The 20,277-nt window shown below is 46.8% G+C and overlaps 1 protein-coding gene across 2 annotated transcripts in view; it reads left to right on the top strand.

Moving 5' to 3' along the window:
- Nucleotides 1-400: 400 nt before the first annotated feature.
- FHDC1 (FH2 domain containing 1) overlaps nucleotides 401-20,277 on the top strand; it is a 39,287-nt gene continuing 19,410 nt past the window's right edge. The window contains exons 1-4 of one of the 2 annotated variants that reach the window (XM_064489409.1): nucleotides 401-464; nucleotides 6,407-7,031; nucleotides 16,465-16,526; nucleotides 17,191-17,293. In XM_064489409.1, the coding sequence (XP_064345479.1) occupies nucleotides 6,543-7,031; nucleotides 16,465-16,526; nucleotides 17,191-17,293 (654 nt within the window). In that variant the 5' untranslated portion in view covers nucleotides 401-464; nucleotides 6,407-6,542. Of the gene's footprint in view, nucleotides 465-1,519; nucleotides 1,848-6,406; nucleotides 7,032-16,464; nucleotides 16,527-17,190; nucleotides 17,294-20,277 lie in introns of those variants that run through there. The other variant, XM_064489374.1, reaches the window with a different exon arrangement.

Below are 20,277 nucleotides of genomic sequence, written 5' to 3'. Positions count from 1 at the left end.
AGAGCCAGCTTGGCGCCTTCCCTTGCAGGTTCCACGAGGACACCTGGCCTTACTTCGCGGTCCGTATATCTCTGTCCCCTGCCTCCCCTACTTTCCTCAGTGGCGGGCCGTCCCGCCCCGCGCCAGGCTTCGGGTACCGTCAGCCGCTTGCCGGGTGGCGGCTTCCAGGCCCCCGGGGTCCCACGCAGGTGGAGGTGAGAGCCGCAGCGCCGACGTTGGTGCTCGAGGGTGGGAGGGAGGAAGGGCTGAGCAGAAAAGCGCGTGCTGCCCTTTGCAGCTGGCACTAGGAGCAGCCCCGTCTGCAGCATTGTTACCTGAAGCAGCGGCTGCGCCCCGCCCCGCGCCGCCCTGCCCCCTTGTGGTCCCGGGCAGCCCAGGCTGCAGTGACCCGGGAGGAGGTGGCGGCGCTGGGAGACTGCGGGCGGCGGGCAGAGAGGAGCGCGCACGGGGAGCGCCGGCTGCGGGTGAGTGTGAGCCGCGCGGCCCAGGCAGGGTCATCGCCGCTCAGGGGCACCGTGAAACCGAGACGCCTCGGCTCTAGAGGGCCGGGGGCGAGGATCTGCCAGGACCTGGGCTGCGACGCTCAGTCTCGGCTGCCTTTCAGCCTCACTGGGAAGGCTGGGGAGGGTTGGGCTCCTCCAACTTTGGCGGCTGCACTCCCCGGGCCGCAGAGGACAGTGATCGGTCTCTTGAGGCGAAGACGCGCGGATCTGGACGGAGAACGAGCTAGGTCGCGGGCCGCCTCCGTGTTAAACCCGGGCCGGCTGATTTAGCTTTGGCTGCCAGGACTTTTGGATAAACTGAGCCTCTACTTGATCCCCGCCCGTCCAAGAACGCGCTACTGGGGGTGCCGCGCCGGGTCCCTGGCCAGCAGGGAGCCACGACTTGCCCCTCCTGGCAGTGGGTGCGGGGCTGGCCAGGACCGCGTCCGGGTGATGCAGACCGAGGACAAGGTGGCTCTCGCTCGGGCACGCTCGCTCTGGCTATGCGAAGTTCAGGTTAGAAGTTGAGCCCTGCGCTTGTGGAAGTTTAGGGAAGGAAGCAGGTAGGCTGGCGGGTCACCTCCAGCCGCTGCGGTGCCCCAGCTCGGGGACAGCGAGCTCTCGGTTTAATCCTACGACCAAACAGCAGGAGTCTCCCCTCTGTGTTCTCGCTGGCTCTTCCCTTTGGCTGATCCGCACTGCGGCCATGAGGCTGTCTCCCCCGCGCCCTGGACCCCGACCCCGAACCTTGGGAGGTGTCGCCGCGGAGGTTCGAGGAGGAGGAGGAACGCGCAAACCAGGAGACCCCACTTTTGCTTCAAGCACAGTGGCACCTTCCCTAGTGAATCCCCCACTCCGCTTGGGGGAGCCTGGTACGGCCCCACCACCCCCACGGAGGGGGCGGGCCCCGGGGATCGGCGAGTGAGGAGGCGGGGCTCTAAGGCGGGGGCCCTCGGGGCGAGGGGCGGGGCCAGCGACCTCCGCGGGGGCCGGGGTGGGGCGAGCTGGTGCGGCGGACTCACCAGTCGCTTCTGCTCGAAGACGCGCGCACGCTCGGCGCTCCCGGGAGGCGGAGGGTCCGACGGTGCGCCGCCGTGGGCCAGCGTGTCCCCGCGAGGCGGGCTGCGGCCTCTCCCCCGTGCTCGCCCCGGCCCCACCGCAGAGCCTGCGCTGTGCGTGTGGGCGTCTACCTGGGCCGCGCACCGCGGCCGCCGTCCAGATAAGGACGTGCTAAGGCTGGCACGGGCCGCGGGGACCGCCACTCGCGTCCCTCTGCTGCCACCGCATGCGGACCGAGGCTCCCCGGGGATTCGGCGGGCGCGGTGCCCTCAGAACCTTTTGTGCGGCCGAGCCGGTGGCGCTTTGGTAAGTGGCGGTGCGGAACGGGGACCAGGGGTTGGGGGCAGGAGGACGCAGTGGCCCGCTCGCCAGTGCAGAGCCTTAGGAGACTGCTGGGCGTCCAGACTTTGTGAAAGAGATCATGATCCTGGCGTCCCCCACGCCGAATTTCTTCAGGACCTAGGAGTCCGTTTTCAAACGTCTGTTAGCACAGAGACCGCCCCTAGTGTTCCGCCGTCTGTGACCCCCTCCACGGACCCACTGTTGTCTTCCTGGAATGAGAAGCGAGCGCTTCCTTCCCTCTCTCTAGAGCATCCTTTGGCGCTCGTTTGCACCCCCCCTCCCCGGGTTTGGGGATACTGAAAGAAACTGAAAATGCACATTCAGAAACGGGCGTTCTTCCTCTGCTCACAGGGAGTTGCGCTCGCTCAGGGGCATCTGTGAACTGTTTATGTTGTGCTGCAGATTAAACGCGCTGACTGGAAACAGGCTTGGGTTCTTTCACTGCCGGCAGGAGTGCCATGGTGAGGAGTTGGATGTTGTCAGCTCTAGTGCGACTGTGCGGTTGACATTCTGTGTTTGAAAATCAGGAAAGGTTTTGAAAATAGGCGGTGGGGGGGAGGAGCCTGTTCCCAGTGAGTTGGTGGAGAGCAGAAATTCCGTATTTTCGAATCGCCTGTCTTTTCTTTCCCCACCTTCCCTTCTCCCTCAAATAAAATAAGGCCGTGTGATCCTCCTGTCTCTTCTCTTCACACCCGGCTTGCTCTGCCCCCGTTTGTCAGCAAAAGGGTGTGGGCCAGCCGTTCCTGCTCCCACCTCATCGGTGACACACGTCAGGAATCAAGGGGAAAGGTTTTTCTGGCAGGTTTTCCTTTGCGTTTACTTTTGATTATTATTGACCTAGGGGGTGGGTGACCAGCTGAGCAACAAGGCCCCACTAACCTTCTTTCAGGAAAGCTCTCAGCTCTGAATAGCCTTTCAGGAATGTGTTTTCCTCCTAAATACACCGTGAAATGAAGCATGCAGTCTCTTTTCTTCCTTCCCACCCACTCCCTTCAAGAGAATGGAGCTTCAGCAATGTTTCTGACACTAAGAGCAGAGTAATGCTGGCTAATTTAGACAGGAGAGTTTAGGAGGGGCCAGAGGGCTTCTTTGACAACCCTTATAAACATTCTCACTCTAAGATTTTTGCTGGCTGATCAGCTAAACGCTGGGGACGTGGTCACAGCATCCCCTTATTAAAAGTTGTTCACGTAGTTGCCAGATGCTCAGCTGAGCTACAGCCTTCCCTGCCCCCAGGAAGGTCCTTCACTGAGACTCATATCTGATGGGTTATGATTAGCACCTAGAGGACTTGAAGAGGAAGTTCCCATCTTCAACGACTTGTGGCAGCTCTACAATTTACTCCAAGGCCAGGCATTTGTCAACCTTAGCACCCATCCTCCTTGCCGCTGAGGTCCCCAACCTGTAGGTGAGATGTTAAATACTAGCCTGTCTCCTTTTGCCCTGGGGAGACTGATGGGACCCTTGACATTTTGCAGATAGAGCCTAAGGCTAATTCCATTGTCCTTGCCGGCAGCTGCCCACGCGCGGTGAGAAACAGCCATCTCTAGGGCTGCTGCATCACCTGTGTTCTCCCAGCAGACTCGGGGAGTTTGCATCTTTATTGTGGACAGTACCATAGTAAATCAAATGCTCTTTGTGTATCCCCTGTTTTAATATCTCATGAGACTGGAAAGGGTTTAGAAGGTCTGTCTGCACTCTCTTTTTCTTGCCATCTCTTTGACATTGGAAATCCTGGCCCAAGGGGGAAGCCCTGTCAAAGCCCTATTGAGGCTTGTAGTAAAAGCATTAGCATCTTAGCTAATCATTGCTGGAGAACTTATTCATTAGAATCTGTGGGGGGCCTAGGATTCTTGTATGTTGCCCTGGGAAAAAAAATTAGCCAGACAACATACCAGGAACAATGTTGTAAATTTTCTTTTGTTCCTTTAACTTTCTAAAATAACATTCTTTCTCAAGATGGGGCAGTGGTTAGAATCCTACGGATGCACAGCTAACGCGTGTTACTGTTTCCTTTGACAAGCTTTAATCTGGTACTTCCTCTGTGAAACAGACTATACTCAAAAGGACTTATTTGCTTTGGGGCTCTGGTGTTAGAAGGTGGTGGTGTTGCAGGACCTCCAAGGGGATAGACTTTCTCACTCTTTGTTAGCGTCTCTACATTTGTTATGTGAGAGTTAACGGCCCAGCTGTGTCATTAAACTTACACAGCACTGAATGAGTTATTGCCTTCTAAAATGGAGACTTTTTTAGCTTATCACCATTCTTAACAGGGATAATCTATAAACAAGTCAGCATATCTGGAATTGGAGGTGAATTGGAGGATTAGCAATTCTTCTATACATGAGATGTTTTATGTACAGAAATATTTTAAAATATGTAAGGATAAACTGCCAAGACTACCTGTACAGTCTTGAGAAAAGAAGAGTTCAAATATAACTATAAACTGTAATTGACAGTGAGTCATTTGCTTTAGGGGTGCCAACTATGAAAACAGCCTAGTTATGCTCCTAATGATAATTATGAAAACTCCTTTTAAAAGCTGGTTGCATCTAAAGTGAGCTGTAAGTTGGCTTGAGTAAATATTTTCAGTTTTACTTTCTAAAATACTATCCCATGGTGATAACAGCACAACACGGTGAATGTACTTAATGCCACTGATGTACACATAAAAATGGTTAAAATGGTAAAAATAAAACAAGTTATCCAGTTAACAGTAATCATAATACTAGGTATCCAGTTGATTGGAAATGCTGTTTTCTCCCTATATATAATTTTCAGAACTTAAGTATTTATGTTTCATGAAAACGTTTGTTCTTGTAATATAGAGATAATTTAATATACAATGTTAAATATTGAAATAGGACAAAACTCACAAACCTGGTGACTTAGAAAGCAGAGAGTGGAAATATTAAAGGTGTGTTTCTAGTAGCCAGGGGGACTTAGCGTTTTCTCTATAAACCCAATACATATTTTAAAGCAAATGTAGTGTCTGTGAAAAAAAAGAGAAATCATTTTCACATATGATACCAGTTGTTAATGATGGCTAACCACACACCAGGTGTCTTGGTAAGGGCTGTATGTGTACCAGCTCATTTATTCTTATACAAACCGATGAGATGGTATGTCCTTATATTATAGATGCAGATGCTGAGATGAAGGTTAAAAAGCCTACCTCCCCTCAGGTTGCACATCTAGAGAAGTAGCAGAACAGATCTGAGGAAAAGCAGCCTCTTTTTTGGAGTCTCTACTCTCATTCCCAAGGCAATTAGTGATATCAGACCATTTACTCCTGTAGAATCCTGTACTGCTTGATGAATGTAAGTGTGAGCTTTGAACAATAACGCTGTAAAGGGATAATTACCCTCAGAAATCCAGTCTAAAAAACCCCTCCCTGTGACCCTTAATGACCTGGAGGACAAGTCCCCACAGAGTCGGGGTGCTCACTCCACAGCCTGCATGGGTCCTGTCTTCTCTGTCCCTACTTACCTGCCCTCAGATCAGATCTGAAGAAATGCAGTTGTTTTGCCCCTGTTTTCACATCAGGTCCGCAGGAACCCAACTACCAAAACCAAACATTTAAAAGTGAATAAAAACACAAGCCACCAGGATAAGTCAGCGACTGAGTGGGTGAGGGCAGACGTGTGGCAGGGTGATTCGGGCAGCATACCCTCGTGTACCTGTGCCTTCTCCACTAGTAGTGCCACCGAAGAAGCAGAAGAGGCAGTGAGAAGTTCTGATGGTCTCCAGAGAGTGACTTAACTAGAAATCCAAAATGATCGTGTTGGAAGCCATGGTGGAGGTCAGTCCCAACCTCCTAATTTTACAAATGAGAAAGCCGGTCTAGTGAGGTGAAGGGACTTCTCTAAAACCGTGAGCAGTAAAGCTTGATTTAGAGTCGTAACCTTCTGCCTTCATGCCTGCTGTTCTCTTCTCTGTTTGTCGGGAAGTGGCGTGGCATCCTCAAGTGTGGGGGGACCCCAGGTGGCCCTGACCCCAGCAGAGTGGGTTTGGCCATGACTTTATCGTCCCCAAATGCCCTGCCTATTATGTGCAAGGTGGAGGATGCCCTTTGACCCACTGATTTGTAGGGGACATGTCCGAACTGGAGAAAGGCAGAGTCACTAACGCCTTAGCCATTTGGGTAATTTCCCTAGGGGTTGGTGGCAGGGGGCGGTCCACTGCCCAGAGAAAATGAGCCAGTTAGTGAACAAGTAGCTTATTCATTAAGTGAGCAATACTTGCTGAACCTATTGCAGGTTCTCAATAAATATGTGTTTTATTGATGAATGGAAGGTTTCCAAGTTGAATTTATTGCTGCTGCTCTGGCAGCATTTCCAGGTAGTAAAATCTGGTTCACATTTAGAGTATTATCAGTCCCTTTGAAAGCTCTCGTGGATGTGTGGCCCCTCATTGAGTTTAAGCTCCAGCTGCTCTGGGGGGACTGGCACTGGCCTTGGAAGGGAAGAGCTAGGATTGCAATGTTTTCCTGCACTGTTTTTAAAGCTGTTTTCTCTTTGTAGGTTTTGAAGATGACACACCACCCAGTTGCTTTTCCTCTGGCGGCAGACTAGCGGGTGGCAGAGTATGACACAAGTTTGATGTTTGTGTCTGCTTCCCCAAGGTCGAGAAATTATCTCCTTAGAAGGCAACAGTACTATGCATGTTATGAATTGTGTCTCCTTGGTCGGTGATAAAGAAAATGGGACTCTTGCCCCGGCAGCTGGATTCATGATCGGGCAAACACCACCACCACCCCCTCCACCTCCACCCCCTCCGCCTCCACCATGTCCATTCTTGGGGGAAGGGTTTCCTCCCTCTCCTCCTCCTCCCCCTCCCCCTCCACTGCCTGGGGGGCCTCCGGTCCCCCCTCCCCCCCCAGGACTACCCCCCACTAATCACCTGAATGGCTTCAGCCACCTTGGTAAGAAAAAACGGATGAGAAGCTTTTTTTGGAAAACCATCCCAGAGGAACAAGTTCGTGGCAAAACCAACATCTGGACCCTGGCAGCCAGGCAGCAGCATCACTACCAAATCGATACAAAGACCATCGAGGAGTTATTTGGGCAGCAAGAAGATACCACCAAGTCTCCCCTTTCTAAGAGAGGGGGGACTTCAAATGCATCCTTCAGGGAGGCGAGAGAAGAGGTAAGAATGGACTGCAGAGGGATAACCCTCTGGGGGCTGCATGGTTTTGTGTTTGGGGATGTGTCTACGTTTCCAAACCTGCTAGAATCACTAAGAAAGAAGACAGTGCAAGTGAATGTGCTCTGGAAGTGGTAGAAAGGGCTTTCTATGATGAGCTCGAGCTGAGTAGCCAAAAAGTGTAAGGCTGCATCCTCCCAGACATCCCAGAGGATTATGACCTCATGCGGAGAGCATGCTATCTGGGGGCCTTGCTCTCCGGCCTCCCAGCACCGCCCTGCCTCCAGCACATCTGCTGTTCCCCGTGGCGGAGCAGTTCTGCTGAAGTCCAGCATTATCAGTCTCCACTGAAACAAAAAATTGGGTTTCTGAACTCCATTATCTGAGATTAACTAGAGCTTCCAGAGACAAAATGTTCTTTATTAAATAACATCATTAAATCATGCACATCCTTAGAATTTTCTCTTGATTTTTCCCTCCAGTTTTCCTTCCACAAATGTTTGGAGGTGTGGCCTGCATTCCTCAGATCTCTGAATTAAATTTTGGCCTGTGTGGAGCAGAGGTTTCCAGAGGGCCAAAGCATAAAGCTGTTTTCAGATAGACTTTCTAGGAAGCACATCTCCAATTAACGCTAAATGTGTTACTTTGAAGAAAATATAAAGCTTGCGAATTGTAAGCAGTTAGATGAAAGTGTGGCCTCAGAGCGACAGGTCACCATACATGATAGAAACTGAGTCAAAAATTGCATTTTTTAAGTACTCTCTGTTTAGAAACATGCAAGTAAATTAAGAAACCTCTACTTGCTAGAAGAGATCATTGGGAAGCCAGGGGTTAAAAAAAAAGAATTCTGCCCACTTAAAAAAAAAAACATCACTTTTTTAATCTGTTGTAAAGTAGCAGAGAAACTGGGTCAAAGATGGAGCGTTGTAGATAAGAGAGCGGGCAGGGCTCTGGAGTGAAGTAGCAGCCTTCTGCATTATTGAGTTCTGGAGCTGACAGTATTGACCTCTTTTCCCTGTTTGGCTCAGGAACGTGTTAACATCTCTCTGTGAATTCACCTGGGGGCCCTTGGACCTGGCGGTGTGGTCCCCTGTTGAAATAGCCAGGAGTCTATTTATGATGAAGAGCAGAGAACCTCAGACTAGAACCAGGCCTAAGGTGTGTGGTGCTTTGAGAGGCAGTCTTCAGGACATCCTTCGTGCCCTGCTGTGCTGAACAGGGCCTTCCCCGCGCTTTCCTTTATGCAAAGACCTTTTACTTCTTAGCACATCCTTTCAGTATTGGAAGGAGCCAGAAATCACTTCCTGAGTACCCTGGCCTCTGCCCCAGCTTCCAGCAGAGGCTCCCGGCTGTACAGGAGGCCGTTTCTCACCATTGTCGCCCAGCTCTGCTTACTGGCCTTCAAGCACTTTGAAGGGAAGCGTGGATGGGCACGTGGAAGCGGAGCACGTATCTTAGGAAAGCTGCATAACAGACAGAAGGGGGTCTGGCTCCCCCGGCTCCAGGGGGTGCGGGGCGGGGGCAGCTGGCCAGATTAGAGTGGGTAGTGTCCTTTGTCAACTGGGACATTTATTTTGCCAGTGATAGTTAAAGGGGCTATGTGGAGCTTGCTGCTTTGTGCTCGTGACTTCCAGAGAGGTTAAGAGCCACTCAGGGAGGAAGTGGCAGGAAGTGTGGCATCTTTTCCCGACAGAAATGTCCATCTCTATGCCAGATCGAAAATTCAGGAAGGAAGAGCCTTTGTCCCCGCCTCCCTCCACCTCTATGCCCTAGGCACATCTCTGCTTTTCTTTTTTCTTTAACTTAAAAAAAGACCTGAGGTTGAATATTTAAAAAAATTTTTTAATGTATTTATTTTTATTTTGGGGGGAGGAAATTCGGTTTATTTATTCATTTATTTTAATGGAGGCACTGGGTATTGAACCCAGGACCTCTTGCATGCTAAGCACACACTCTACCATTGAGCTATACCCTCCCCACCTTGAATAATTATTTTTTTAAATTGTGGTAAAATGTACGTAACACAACATTTACCCTCTTACCCGTTTTTAAGTATCCAGTTCAGTGCACAAGACCATTCACATTGTTGTACAACCACCATCACCGTCCATCCACAGAAGTCTTTGCATCTTGCAAAACTGAAACTCTGTTCTCATTTTTTTCTTTTTCTTTTCTTAAAATTTTTAAATGTTTTTTTTATTGAGTTATAGTCATTTTACAGTGTTATGTCAAATTCCAGGGTAGAGCACAATTTTTCAGTTATGCATGAACATACACATATTCATTGTCAATGCTTTTTTTTTTTGGTGTGAGCTACCACAAGATCTTGAAACTGTGTTCTCATTAAACAAGCACTCCTCACTCCTCCCCTCCCTCTGGCCCCAGGCAGCCCCCCCTTCTTTCTACCTCTATGAACCTGACTACTCCAGGGACCTCACACAGTATTTGCCTTTTTGTGACTGGACTGTTTCACTTCACATAATATACTCAAGGTTCGTCCGTGTTGTAGCATGTGCCAGAATTTTAAGGCTGAATAATATTCCCTTGAATGTATAGACCACAATTCGTTTATCCGGTCATCTGTTGATGGACACTTAGGTTGCTTCCACCTTTTGGCTCCTGTGGATACAGCTGCTATGAATGTGAGTGTGCAGATATCTTTACTTTTAACACATGTGGGTCCTAATCTGAGAGACAGCATAACTAGAAAGGAAAATTAAACCATCATGACTGTGTAACATAAGATAATCTAGCTCTTCATCTCTTTAGTACTCAGGTAGGGCAAGTATTATAAGCAGAGAGTTATCCAGAATTAGGTTCCATTTTTCATGCCATCTCCAACAGGGCTAGAAGTATTATATATGCTTTTTATCAGTGAAAGAATACAGTCCATGCTGTTTTCTTCCCTTATTAGATTTTCTTCTAAAGAAGTCACAGCCCAGTAGAGTGACAGTCTAACACAGACTGAAATTTACAAGTGGCTGAATTTAGGAAGAACGACACTTAAAATAGTAAATTAGAACATTTAGTAAGGGGAGAAAAGGTTACAAAATACTACTGTCCTTGTATCTTTGCTGGCTTAAAGTTAACTTGAAGAGGCTACAGATGTTACAGTAGTAACTAAACTGTAATAAAGTAATTAGAAATAACAAAGAATATTGCCTGGGATAATAGTAAAGAGATTGAACTCAACCTCCACCTCCTTTTCTGAGTTCACTGCTCTCAGCTCTGAGGAGTTCCCCACCCATCTGTTACCACTGCCCCCCCAGCCTGCAGAGCTCGTTGGCTGGGGCTACACTTTACTCCCTATAGAATCTGAGCCGCTCTTTAGGGGAGGACGGTCTTAGCCGTTTGGTGTCCTCCAAGGAAATTAAAGGTCACTGAGAGGATGGAACTAAACTGAGAGAATGAAGGGACTATCTTACAAGGCATCAACATGATAAATAAAAATTGAAGTCCACAGTGGAAATACAGTAAGATGAATAAGGTCTGAGGATGGAATGTGAAACATGGTGACTGTAGTTGACAACATTGTATTCTATAATTGAAATTTGCCAAGAGAGTAGAACTTCACTGTTCTCACCAAAAAAAAAAAAAAAAAGAAAAAAAAAGTTAAATAAGTGAGGTGATGAGCTAGGTGGGGGGAGTCCTTTCACAATGTATACATAGATCAGATCACCATGCTGTGCACCTTAAATATCTTAATAGTTTCAATTAACTTATAGCCCCATAAAACTAAAATTAAAAAATGAAAAAGAAAACATAAATGTTGAAACACTTGAGGTCATGCACTATGCTGTCTGTAGTAATATTACAATTAACGTTGATTAACTAACCACATAAGAAATAATTAAAATTGTTTATGAGAAAAAGAGAGGAAAGGAAAGAGGAAGGAAAAATGGAAGGAAGACTGGTTTTTCTAAACTTATGGGAAGTAATGTTATTCTCCCATACTGTAATTCAGGTATCAGTCATTCTTTCTCAACTTTTGTAATGACTCCAGGATGTTCAGAATTCTGAGACATGCTCAATCCAGAACTCTAGAACTAGGTAGAGTGTTTGCAATATGTTTGGGGAAAAGAAAAAAAAGCTTCAACTGGGTTTTCATTTTTTATCCCTCAGAGCAGGGGGATGAACATTTCCAAATGCATAGCCAACCAAAAAAAAAAAAAAAAAAAAAAGAATGGAAATCCATCAAAACCCAAAAGCTAGTAAGTCTATATTAGAGGATACAGGATGATTTTTTAAATTTTGCTTTTTAGATTTGACATAGGAATGAAATAACTACTATTTAGTGTTGCTTAAGTAGATAAGGAAGCCTTCTTTGACAAATTGAAACAAAAGTGGTTTAAAAATCTCTTCTGTCACTTGGAGGATATTACGCTACATGAAATAAACCAGTCACAAAAGGACAAATCCTGTAGGATTTCACTTACATGAGGTACCCAGAGTAGTCACATTCACTGGGACTGAAAGTAGAATGGTGGCTGCTCGGGGTGGAGAGGGGACATGGGGAGTTAGTGTTCAACAGGGACAGAGTTGCAGTTTTGCAAGATGAAGGGTTCTGGGGGTGGATGGTGGTGATGGTTACACAACAATGTGAATGTACTTAACATCCCCAAACTGTATATTTAAACGGTTAAGATGCAAAATGTTATTTTACTACAACTAAAATAGAAAAGTTTCTTCTTCCTTAATGAAGATGGCAGACAGACTTTGCAGTGGATTGATGGTAGATGAATTGTAGAAGAAAGTAGGAGAGCTTATTTGGAGGTTTTGGTGGGGGGAGGGGTAGCCATTCACACCCTTCTTCAGGGGGTCAGAACAACCCACCCTGGCAGCCTGGGGGGGACTGTCACTGTAGCAGGTAGGACCTCTCTGGAGGTGCTGAGGGGAGCTCCCTGCCTTCCGTTTTCACTCCCCTGTTCTCCAGGGATGGCATAACCCCTCTGTGGGCCTTTAATGAGAAAGGTCAAGAGCTCTGTACATGCCAAGTGTACTTGCCTCGGCAGGCCTGCCGTCCCGCGCGGTAGATGTGGACTGATTGAACTTATGGGGAGGGCGGGGGCCAGGTCAGCTCATCCCTGTTCTTGGGGCCGTTTGTCTCAGCCTGTGCAGCCAGCGAGTCCCTGCGGAGTCCGTCGCTGGGAGTGACTCAAAGCATCACCAGTCCCACACGCTTGGGTTTCTGAACTGCTGGTCCTGAACCGGCGGCAAGCCTTTGGGAAGTAAGATAAGCTAATTTACACGCGTAGCGATAACCCTCTTTCAAGGACTGTTTTGTAACAGTGCTTTAGAAGGTTCAGGCGGGATGACCTATGAGGAGGAGACGGTCCGCGCACCTGGCAGAGTGGAGGATGCCAGAGAGGAGGGCACTGTCCCCGCTGCCTTATCAGCGGTCTCACTTTCCTGCTGTTCACAGGAGGCGCTGGGATTTGTCCTGCCCTTCAGGTGCTCAGCGATGGCCAGCCTGGGTTCTTCCTTAGGAGTACTGCTGGATTCTCTTAAATTAGTGAGCAGTTTCTGAAGCCTTGCTTCAGGCTGCGGAGACAGCGGCTGCCCCAAGTGTGGCGCCCCCACCCTCCTGGGGCTGAGCGTGGAGGGCTGTCCCTGGTGGCCCAAAGCTGCACGGCTGGTGGCCGTCTGAGCTGGAGGGAACGTGCGTTCTGCCCTTCGTCTCAGAGATACAGCTCTGGGGTCCCCAGGGGACTTGGCCAGGCCCTGCGGATGGCTCCCTACAGATCTGCCCCAGTTCCTGGAGAAATGCCCCAGTGTGAATCCTGGGCTGGGGGATTCACAGCTTGTCTGTGTTCCTATATCCTCAGCGATGTTGGAAGCCACAAGAGCTAGAGTGAACAGGAACCAGAGAGACCCAGGAGACTTTCAGTTCTAGTACTGCTTTGGGGAAGGTATAAAATGACACCTCTGAGGCTCAGTGTCCTTATCTGTCAAATAGGGACAATACAAGTAACTTCTCCATCACTTTTTCGGCAACAATAGCGGTGGGTCTAGGCTGTGTGTACAGAGTCCCAGAGGGTGAGGGGTGAAGAGGGTGAAGGTGGGGCTTGGGGTGTAGGGGCGGGGAGGAGAGTGCTGCCATCAAGGGCTAACTACAGCAGGAAGTGGTAATTTAGTGAAAGCAATATAAAAAAAGTTTCTTTTTTTTTTTCCATTCCAAGTAGAAGGGAGGGCAGAGAAAGCTCTTCGGATGTGTATATAGCCAGGTCAATATACAAGCTCTTACTTGTGGCTTTTAATTTGTGGATTATGATAAGCACATCGTTTTCTGTCTTAAATTTAGATTCCTCTTTTTGGTATGAGCTTTCTTCTTAAAGGATGTTGAGTTTGACAGGTTTTATTCTCACCCTTTCTTTCCCCCCTCCTCTCCCCTCCCTTCACACCGAACTTGAACTGTAATCCAAGAAGGAGCCTGTTCTTTTAGCTTGGGAGTTTATTTTATGGCTGGCAGGTGATTGTGTTAACATGAAATAAACCCCTAGGATAGTAAATAATGTGATTGTTTAAGATTAGTCTTCAAAAGAAGGCAACCATACTCTTGCAAAAATTTAACCTTGTAGCCAGGAAGTCCCATTAACTTTGGTTAACAGTCTTTGCTGCTTCTTATAAACTTAGAAGCAGGCCCAGAGATCAGGAATTTAATCTGAAACCTGATTCTTTTTTGCTCACAATGAATCACATACTTTTGGAAGGGAAGAACATTATGACAACATCCCCATTTTAGCTAGGCTCCCTTTTCCAAAAAACAAATGGGAAAAATTGCAGGCTTTTAAAGTTATCTTTCCTCCATGTATCTTGGATATTTACTTTCAAAGAAATGACTTCTGTATGTAACACCACCCACCTCCCCAAAGAAAGTTTCTGTCTTATTTCTAGTCTGATAAAGCCCTTCCAGGTTATCACAGTGGTTTTCCCTTATCTGTGGGGGGCTACGTTCCAAGACCCCCAGTGGATGCCTAAAACCGTGGATAGTACCAAACCCTGTATCTACAGACTGTCCCGTGATGGTTCGACTTGAGATTTTTCAACTTTACGATGGTGTGAAAGCAGCAGGCATTCAGTAGAAACTGTGCTTGGAATTTTGAGTTTTGATCCTTTCCCAGGCTAACCATAGGCAGTCCAGTCCGCTGTCGTGATGCTGGGCAGGGGCAGCCCGGCAGCTCCCAAGCAGCCACGTGATCATGAGGATAAACAGCCAATTCACTGGCAACCTGTTTTCCACTTTCAGTACAGTATTCAGTCGATTACATGAGCCATTCAACACTTTGTTATACAGTATGCTTTATGTTAGATGGTTCTGCCCAACAGCAGGCTAATGTAAACATTCTGAGTTGGCTGGGCCAAGCTGTGACGTTAGGTGTCTTAAGTCCATTTTCCACATTTTCAATTTATGATGGGTTTATCAGGACATAAATTGAGGAGGATCTGTACTGTGTTCTTTCCTATAGATATGTAACTATGATAAAGCTTAATTTATCACTTGGGCACAGTAGGAGATTAACAACAATAAGGAATAGTAAAATAGAACAGTTATAATGTCGATGACCAGACATTAATCAGTCCATCTAAGAAAGAAATTGAAAATTTTATTCGAGCCAAACTGAGGACTATCACCCGGAAACAGCCTTTCAGAAAGCTCTGAGAACTGTTTTGCCCATTTGAGATGAAAGCACAGTTATATAAATTTTGAGACAGAGGGCTGTGCATTAAATGACATGTTGACAGTTTACAGAATCCAGATCTGCCCATACCAAGCGAGAGTGGGTCATCGGTCATGGTGGCCTCTTACAAGATTAAGAAGAAGGTTATCTCCTAAGAAGTTATCTTGTTGATGACAGGAAAATGTTGCTCTTAATGGCTGAGCAGGTATTTCTGCCGATGGGGAGGTTTGGTTGATGCACAAGGCAGATACATGGTGCTTAGGAAAGGGAAGAGAGGAGGCCAAAGGTCAGAGAATGTTTAAATTTTCCTTGATTTGCCTTAGAATGTGAATTTTTATTTCATCAATAACAATATACTGCAATGAAAGTTAAATGAATGTGGTCTCTCTCTCAAAATACCTTATTGTACAAACTGAATGCCTGTTCCATCTTAACGAAGCACTCATCATGCACGGTGGCTGTAACTTTTGCAGTTTGAGGTTCACCTGCAAAACTAGCATGAATTTCTTTTTCCTTCCTCACAATTTCATGGATAGAGGATTTGTTCTTACTGTAGATCTTGGCAGCCTCAGCATACAATTTTTTTCCTTTCCTAATTAAGTCGAGAACTCCAACCTTTTCACTTAAAGGAAGCGCTTTACAGCCTCTCTTTGGCACATCTGAATTGCCGGCATCACTGTTCTCATGCTTTGTGGCCATTATTAGTAAAATAAGGGTCATTTGAACACAAGCACTGTGATACCACGACAATAGCCCAATAACCAGGATGGCCAATAAGTGACTAAGGGACACCATATGCAGGATACACTCTCATCACGAAACGTGAGCTTTCATCACTCCACTCAAAAGGCACACAATTTAAAAGTTAGGAAGTGTTTATTTCTGGAATTTTCCATTTCATGTTTTTGGACTTCAGCTGACCGGGGTAAATAAACTGTTTCACTCACGTGAAACTGTGGAAACGGTGGAACTACTGTAATTTTAAACAGCCCAAATCTATTGCAGCAAAAACCTGGGTTTAGCGGGTACCTTAGACTAGCCACCATATTTCATTAAATCAAAGATGATGCATGTATTGCAAGACGCATCCTGATTGCAGAGATGTTCACATGCCAAAAAAAAAAAAATGCTTCTTAGACTTGGGGAAATACAGCACAAGAGTTTTCCTTTTTAAATTCTGAGTAAATAAAGTGTAGGGCACTGTCTTACCTCCTCCTAAAAGGGCTGTAGGACATACATATTCTTTTTCAATGAAAATAAAATTTTCCTTTAGAAAAATATCAAGAATGTTATTACATCTTTAAAAGTAACAGTGTTGGTCCTTTTACATTCCTAAATCAGGGTTGGGATTCATTCTGCAACATCTTCAGAGTTCAAATCTCATATGATTCTTGCTATGCTGAGACATCGATTTCCAAATTGGAGTGTTTAATTGTGGGGTGTATAATTCTAAGAGGAAATTGCAAAATTTAGAAAATTTTAATATAATTTATGTAAACTATACAATATTAAATTAGATATGTGTAAGTATTACAGTTAACAAAATATGTCATTGCAGAAAGTTGGGTAGATGATAATATTTTGATGTTCATAAAACTATATTAGGTATATCAGTTAATCTCTAGATATACATAGTGGGAATTATTCTCTTATACATTAAAATCAGTGTTGTATTTTGATAAATTTTAATTCTCTTCTTCCCTCCAACTCTTTTTATTTGTGTTTTAATAATCTTACGTGTCTCTATTTTTTTCCAGATTACCATCTTGGATGCAAAACGGAACATGAACATTGGGATATTTCTTAAGCAGTTTAAGAAGTAAGATTTTTGCACACATTTGAAACTTTTGTCACGTCCTTGCTGTCAGCATCAGAGGCTGTGGGTGTGAGCTGAAATGCAGATTCTAACGAGTGAAAGTCATTCCTCATACCTTCAAGCTGTTTTTAGACGCATGGCTTGATGAGTCCCCAAGTGTGTGGCACTTTCTGCTGTTTACTGTCATAAAAACACAATCTTGTGGCTTGGAGTCCAGGGAGAATTGCCCTGGGGTGTCTACTCAAGTCCAGTATGTCAGGGAATTTATAAATTCATCTGTGGCGTTGTCCCGTGAGTGGAGGCTGGACCGCTGAGTCAAACAGTGGTTAAATTCAGGTGTTCTAAAGCGGAAAAGAGCAGGCCCTGGCTCCAGGGGTTCCACAGAGCTGCTTTTCTTCTCCCAAAGAAGCCTCCAGGGGCGGTTACCACCTGGACCTCTCTAGGAGGCCCAAGGATGGTTTTCTAGGGGAAGGGACCTCTGGTATACCAGGGTTCTCGCTTTCCCTGGCAGTGAGGCTGTTACGATCGCTGACACAAGACCGCCCATCAGACTGGGGAGGAGGCGGGATGGGAAGGAGGGTGGAGGTGATTTGTTTTAATTTCCACTGGCTTGTGTTTCTGGCACTCCAGCACATGTGACCTGGAATCTGATCACTGTCTTTTCAAGGTCTCCTCCGTCCATTGTAGAAGATATTCATCAAGGAAAGAGTGAGCATTATGGATCAGAGACATTGCGGGAGTTTCTGAAGCTTTTGCCAGAGTCAGAGGAGGTAAGGAATTTGGGGCATGAGTTTCAGATGTTAGGAGTGATGATGAAAGTTTAATAGTTTTAGGAATGCCAGAACTCACATGGGAAGGGCACTCTCCTATTCAGAGCCAGAGTTTTCTCTCATAACAGCAAACAGTTACCCAGTAGAAAGAGTATGGGTTATGGAATTAGAGAACCTAGGTTTAAAGTGGAGCTCTTCCCTTACTTGAGAAAGTTGGGCAAGATTCTTAAGTCCTGTGAACTTTAATTTCCTCACCTGTAAAGTGAGGCTAATGATGCTTACCTCATTGGATTGTCGAGGTGATTAAACCCTAGTCATGCATCCAACCTGGTACTTGGCACATGGGAGCTCAATAAATTTTAGTTCCCTTTTCTGTCATCTAAGGATGATCTTTGCCTAGGGTGTACCCAGGCTTGTTTCATAACATGTAAACTTTAAGAAAAGAAAAGAAAAAGCAACCACTTTGGAATAAAGATGCTCTAAAAACTGGAGAGGTAGGTAAACTTTTAATAAATGTTGTCTATATAATTGACTAAAAGGTGGAGAATGCTGTGATAACAATAGAGTACCACAATATAAATAAATAGAGTTATGGATTTTGGTGGGGGGCTGATTTAACTGAGTTTCTGAATGATTAGTAGTATGACAGAATGAAAAATAGAAAAACAGTTCTGTAAAAGCTTCCAGAAATGTGATACTGTCTATTTATGAAGAAGTGACCTGTGGAAAAATTCAGTAAGAAGTTACGTGAACACATAGGCTCGTACATAGGCTTGTAAACATTTGAATAATGCAGAATCTTATAAAGTAAAATGCATAAGTGACCCTTTTACACGTACTGCTGGTTCTTCCCTCCCTGCTCCTCTTCCCAGACATAATTTATGGATCTTGCCTTTAGTGTCATTAATAACAACAAGAGAAATATATTTCTGCTTTTTCTTTCCCATCACTGATAAACGCACAATGTCAGATTGAGGATCTTAGTGGGTAACTGGATATTCCGGGTACATCTAATAACCTGAGCTGCTCTCTCCACCTCGGGTTTTCTGTTTGCAAATTAATTGTAAGTTACCAAAGCCCAGATTAATTAATGGTGTGTATTAATGTCAGTAAAGGGTCTTAAAGAGTTGAGGGAAAGGTACATTAGATCATAATTTACCCTGGATCCTATATACAGAACACTCTTTAATCTTTTATGTGAAGAATGGGTGTTCCAAACATTTTTTCTTAATTGAAGTATAGTTGATTTACAATATTGTGCTTGTTTCAGGTGTACTCAGAGTCTTTTATTAGGATGGGTAGGGTTTAATGAACTGAGTTGCTCTAGAAACCTTATTCCTGCTTGGGTGCTTTCATGCCTCCTCCTGGTACCCAGTCCTAACAGAGCCCTCAATTTCCAATTATAAGTGGAAGTCAGGCATGAGGGAGGCTGCCGGCTTCCTGCCATGAGAGGGAGGAGGCTAAATGTGGTTTCCTTTATATCTTCATTTCTAACTTAAAAATCAGAGGCAATTAGAGAATGCAAAGGCAGTGGAAGGCTCACAGGTCTTTCAGAGAAGCCAGTTAGCTGTCACATTGCTCCTGTTTTAAAGACCCCCATTTTCTGAGTTGTGTGTGGGGTGTAATTCAAAGGGAAGACACGGTTAAGGGAATGATGACTATAACCCACCCCAGCACTGCCCAGGACCCTGGGGCTCTTTCTGCCCCAGACAGTTAGCTGAGCCCGGACACGGTGTCCTACAGAGATGGAACCCTGCCCTGGGACCCTGCACTGCTTTCCTGGCCCCTGGAGCAGTCCATCAGCCTCCTGCTGCAGGGCCATCCTCGTCTGACTGTCTAACCAGCTGGGTCACACTCCTGCTGGTTTACATCACTGACGCCTGGCTCTGGCTCACCACACCCTCCAAACTCCACTGGGAGCTTCCCTCGGCAGAAACACCCTGACAGTCCCCAGGGCCGCTTGGCGCCCCTCCCTACACCACCCTGGGGTGTGTGTGCTGGCAGAGGGAGCCACCTCATGACCACAGCCACTGCCGGCACGGACTGGCTTTGCTGCGAGTGCAGGGCGCCCACTGGCCCCACCCGGAACCAAGGCTGACCCTGCAGTCCTGGGTGGAGAGTAGAGGCTGGAGATGAGGCCAAGGAGGAGGTAGGGCCAAGTGAGAGAGTTTTAGGAATGTGGCAGAAATACGCTGCTAAATGCAGCAATGTCCGTGTAACTGCACGTTGCTACACCTGTAGGGTAACGTTCTGCGCTCATTTTTAGCACACGGAGGGACTGAACATTGCTTGAGTGCCCCGTGTTCCAGACTCTGGACTGAGCTGGAGGCCAGCAAGTGCTTGGCCCAGTGCCTGGCCCACACAAAGTCAATAAATAAGAAACAGAGGCTCATCCAGGTTAGCCAACGCTTGTCTAGTGTCATGTGATTCGAGAGGCCTGGAGGACGGTGGTTTTGAACCCTGGGCTGTCCGACTCCAGAGCTGTTCCTTGGGCTGCAGTCCACTGCTCCCTTCAAGGAAGGAAGGCCAAGGGTTCTCAGAGCCCCGCCCCCGTGGCCTCCCCGCCCCGCATCCCCTCCCACGTGCACAGCGCACTGGCGAGGAGAGTGTCACTCAGGATTGCAGCGTCATCTCATCAGCACGCTGGAATTACGATTGGAAATGGTCCTTTCTCTCCTGCTGGCTCAGCTGGCAGGCTCACCCCATGGGAAATTGTTTTCAGGATTTCTCTGCCCTTCACCACAAAGCTTTTATGTGGTGTCTTTGTTCATCTTGCTTCAAACTCGCAGAGGGAGAAGGTGAACCCAGAAATCAAAGCACCAGGGCCGGAGAGGGGGCTTGACAGGGAGCAGGCGGTCGTGGGAAGGAGCCCTTCCCTCCATTGGCGCTGGTCCACTGTCGCAGGCTCAGTGTCTGTTGGGGACACAGGGCTGGAAGGTGGAACTTCTGTTCTCTGGAAGCAGGTTGCGTTGCCTCCTCTGGCA

This window comes from Camelus dromedarius, chromosome 1 (assembly GCF_036321535.1).
Source record: "Camelus dromedarius isolate mCamDro1 chromosome 1, mCamDro1.pat, whole genome shotgun sequence".
In the NCBI taxonomy this organism is placed as follows: domain Eukaryota; kingdom Metazoa; phylum Chordata; class Mammalia; order Artiodactyla; family Camelidae; genus Camelus; species Camelus dromedarius.
Note: the sequence above shows the minus strand (reverse complement) of the source record. Positions and strands in the feature narration are given on the sequence as shown.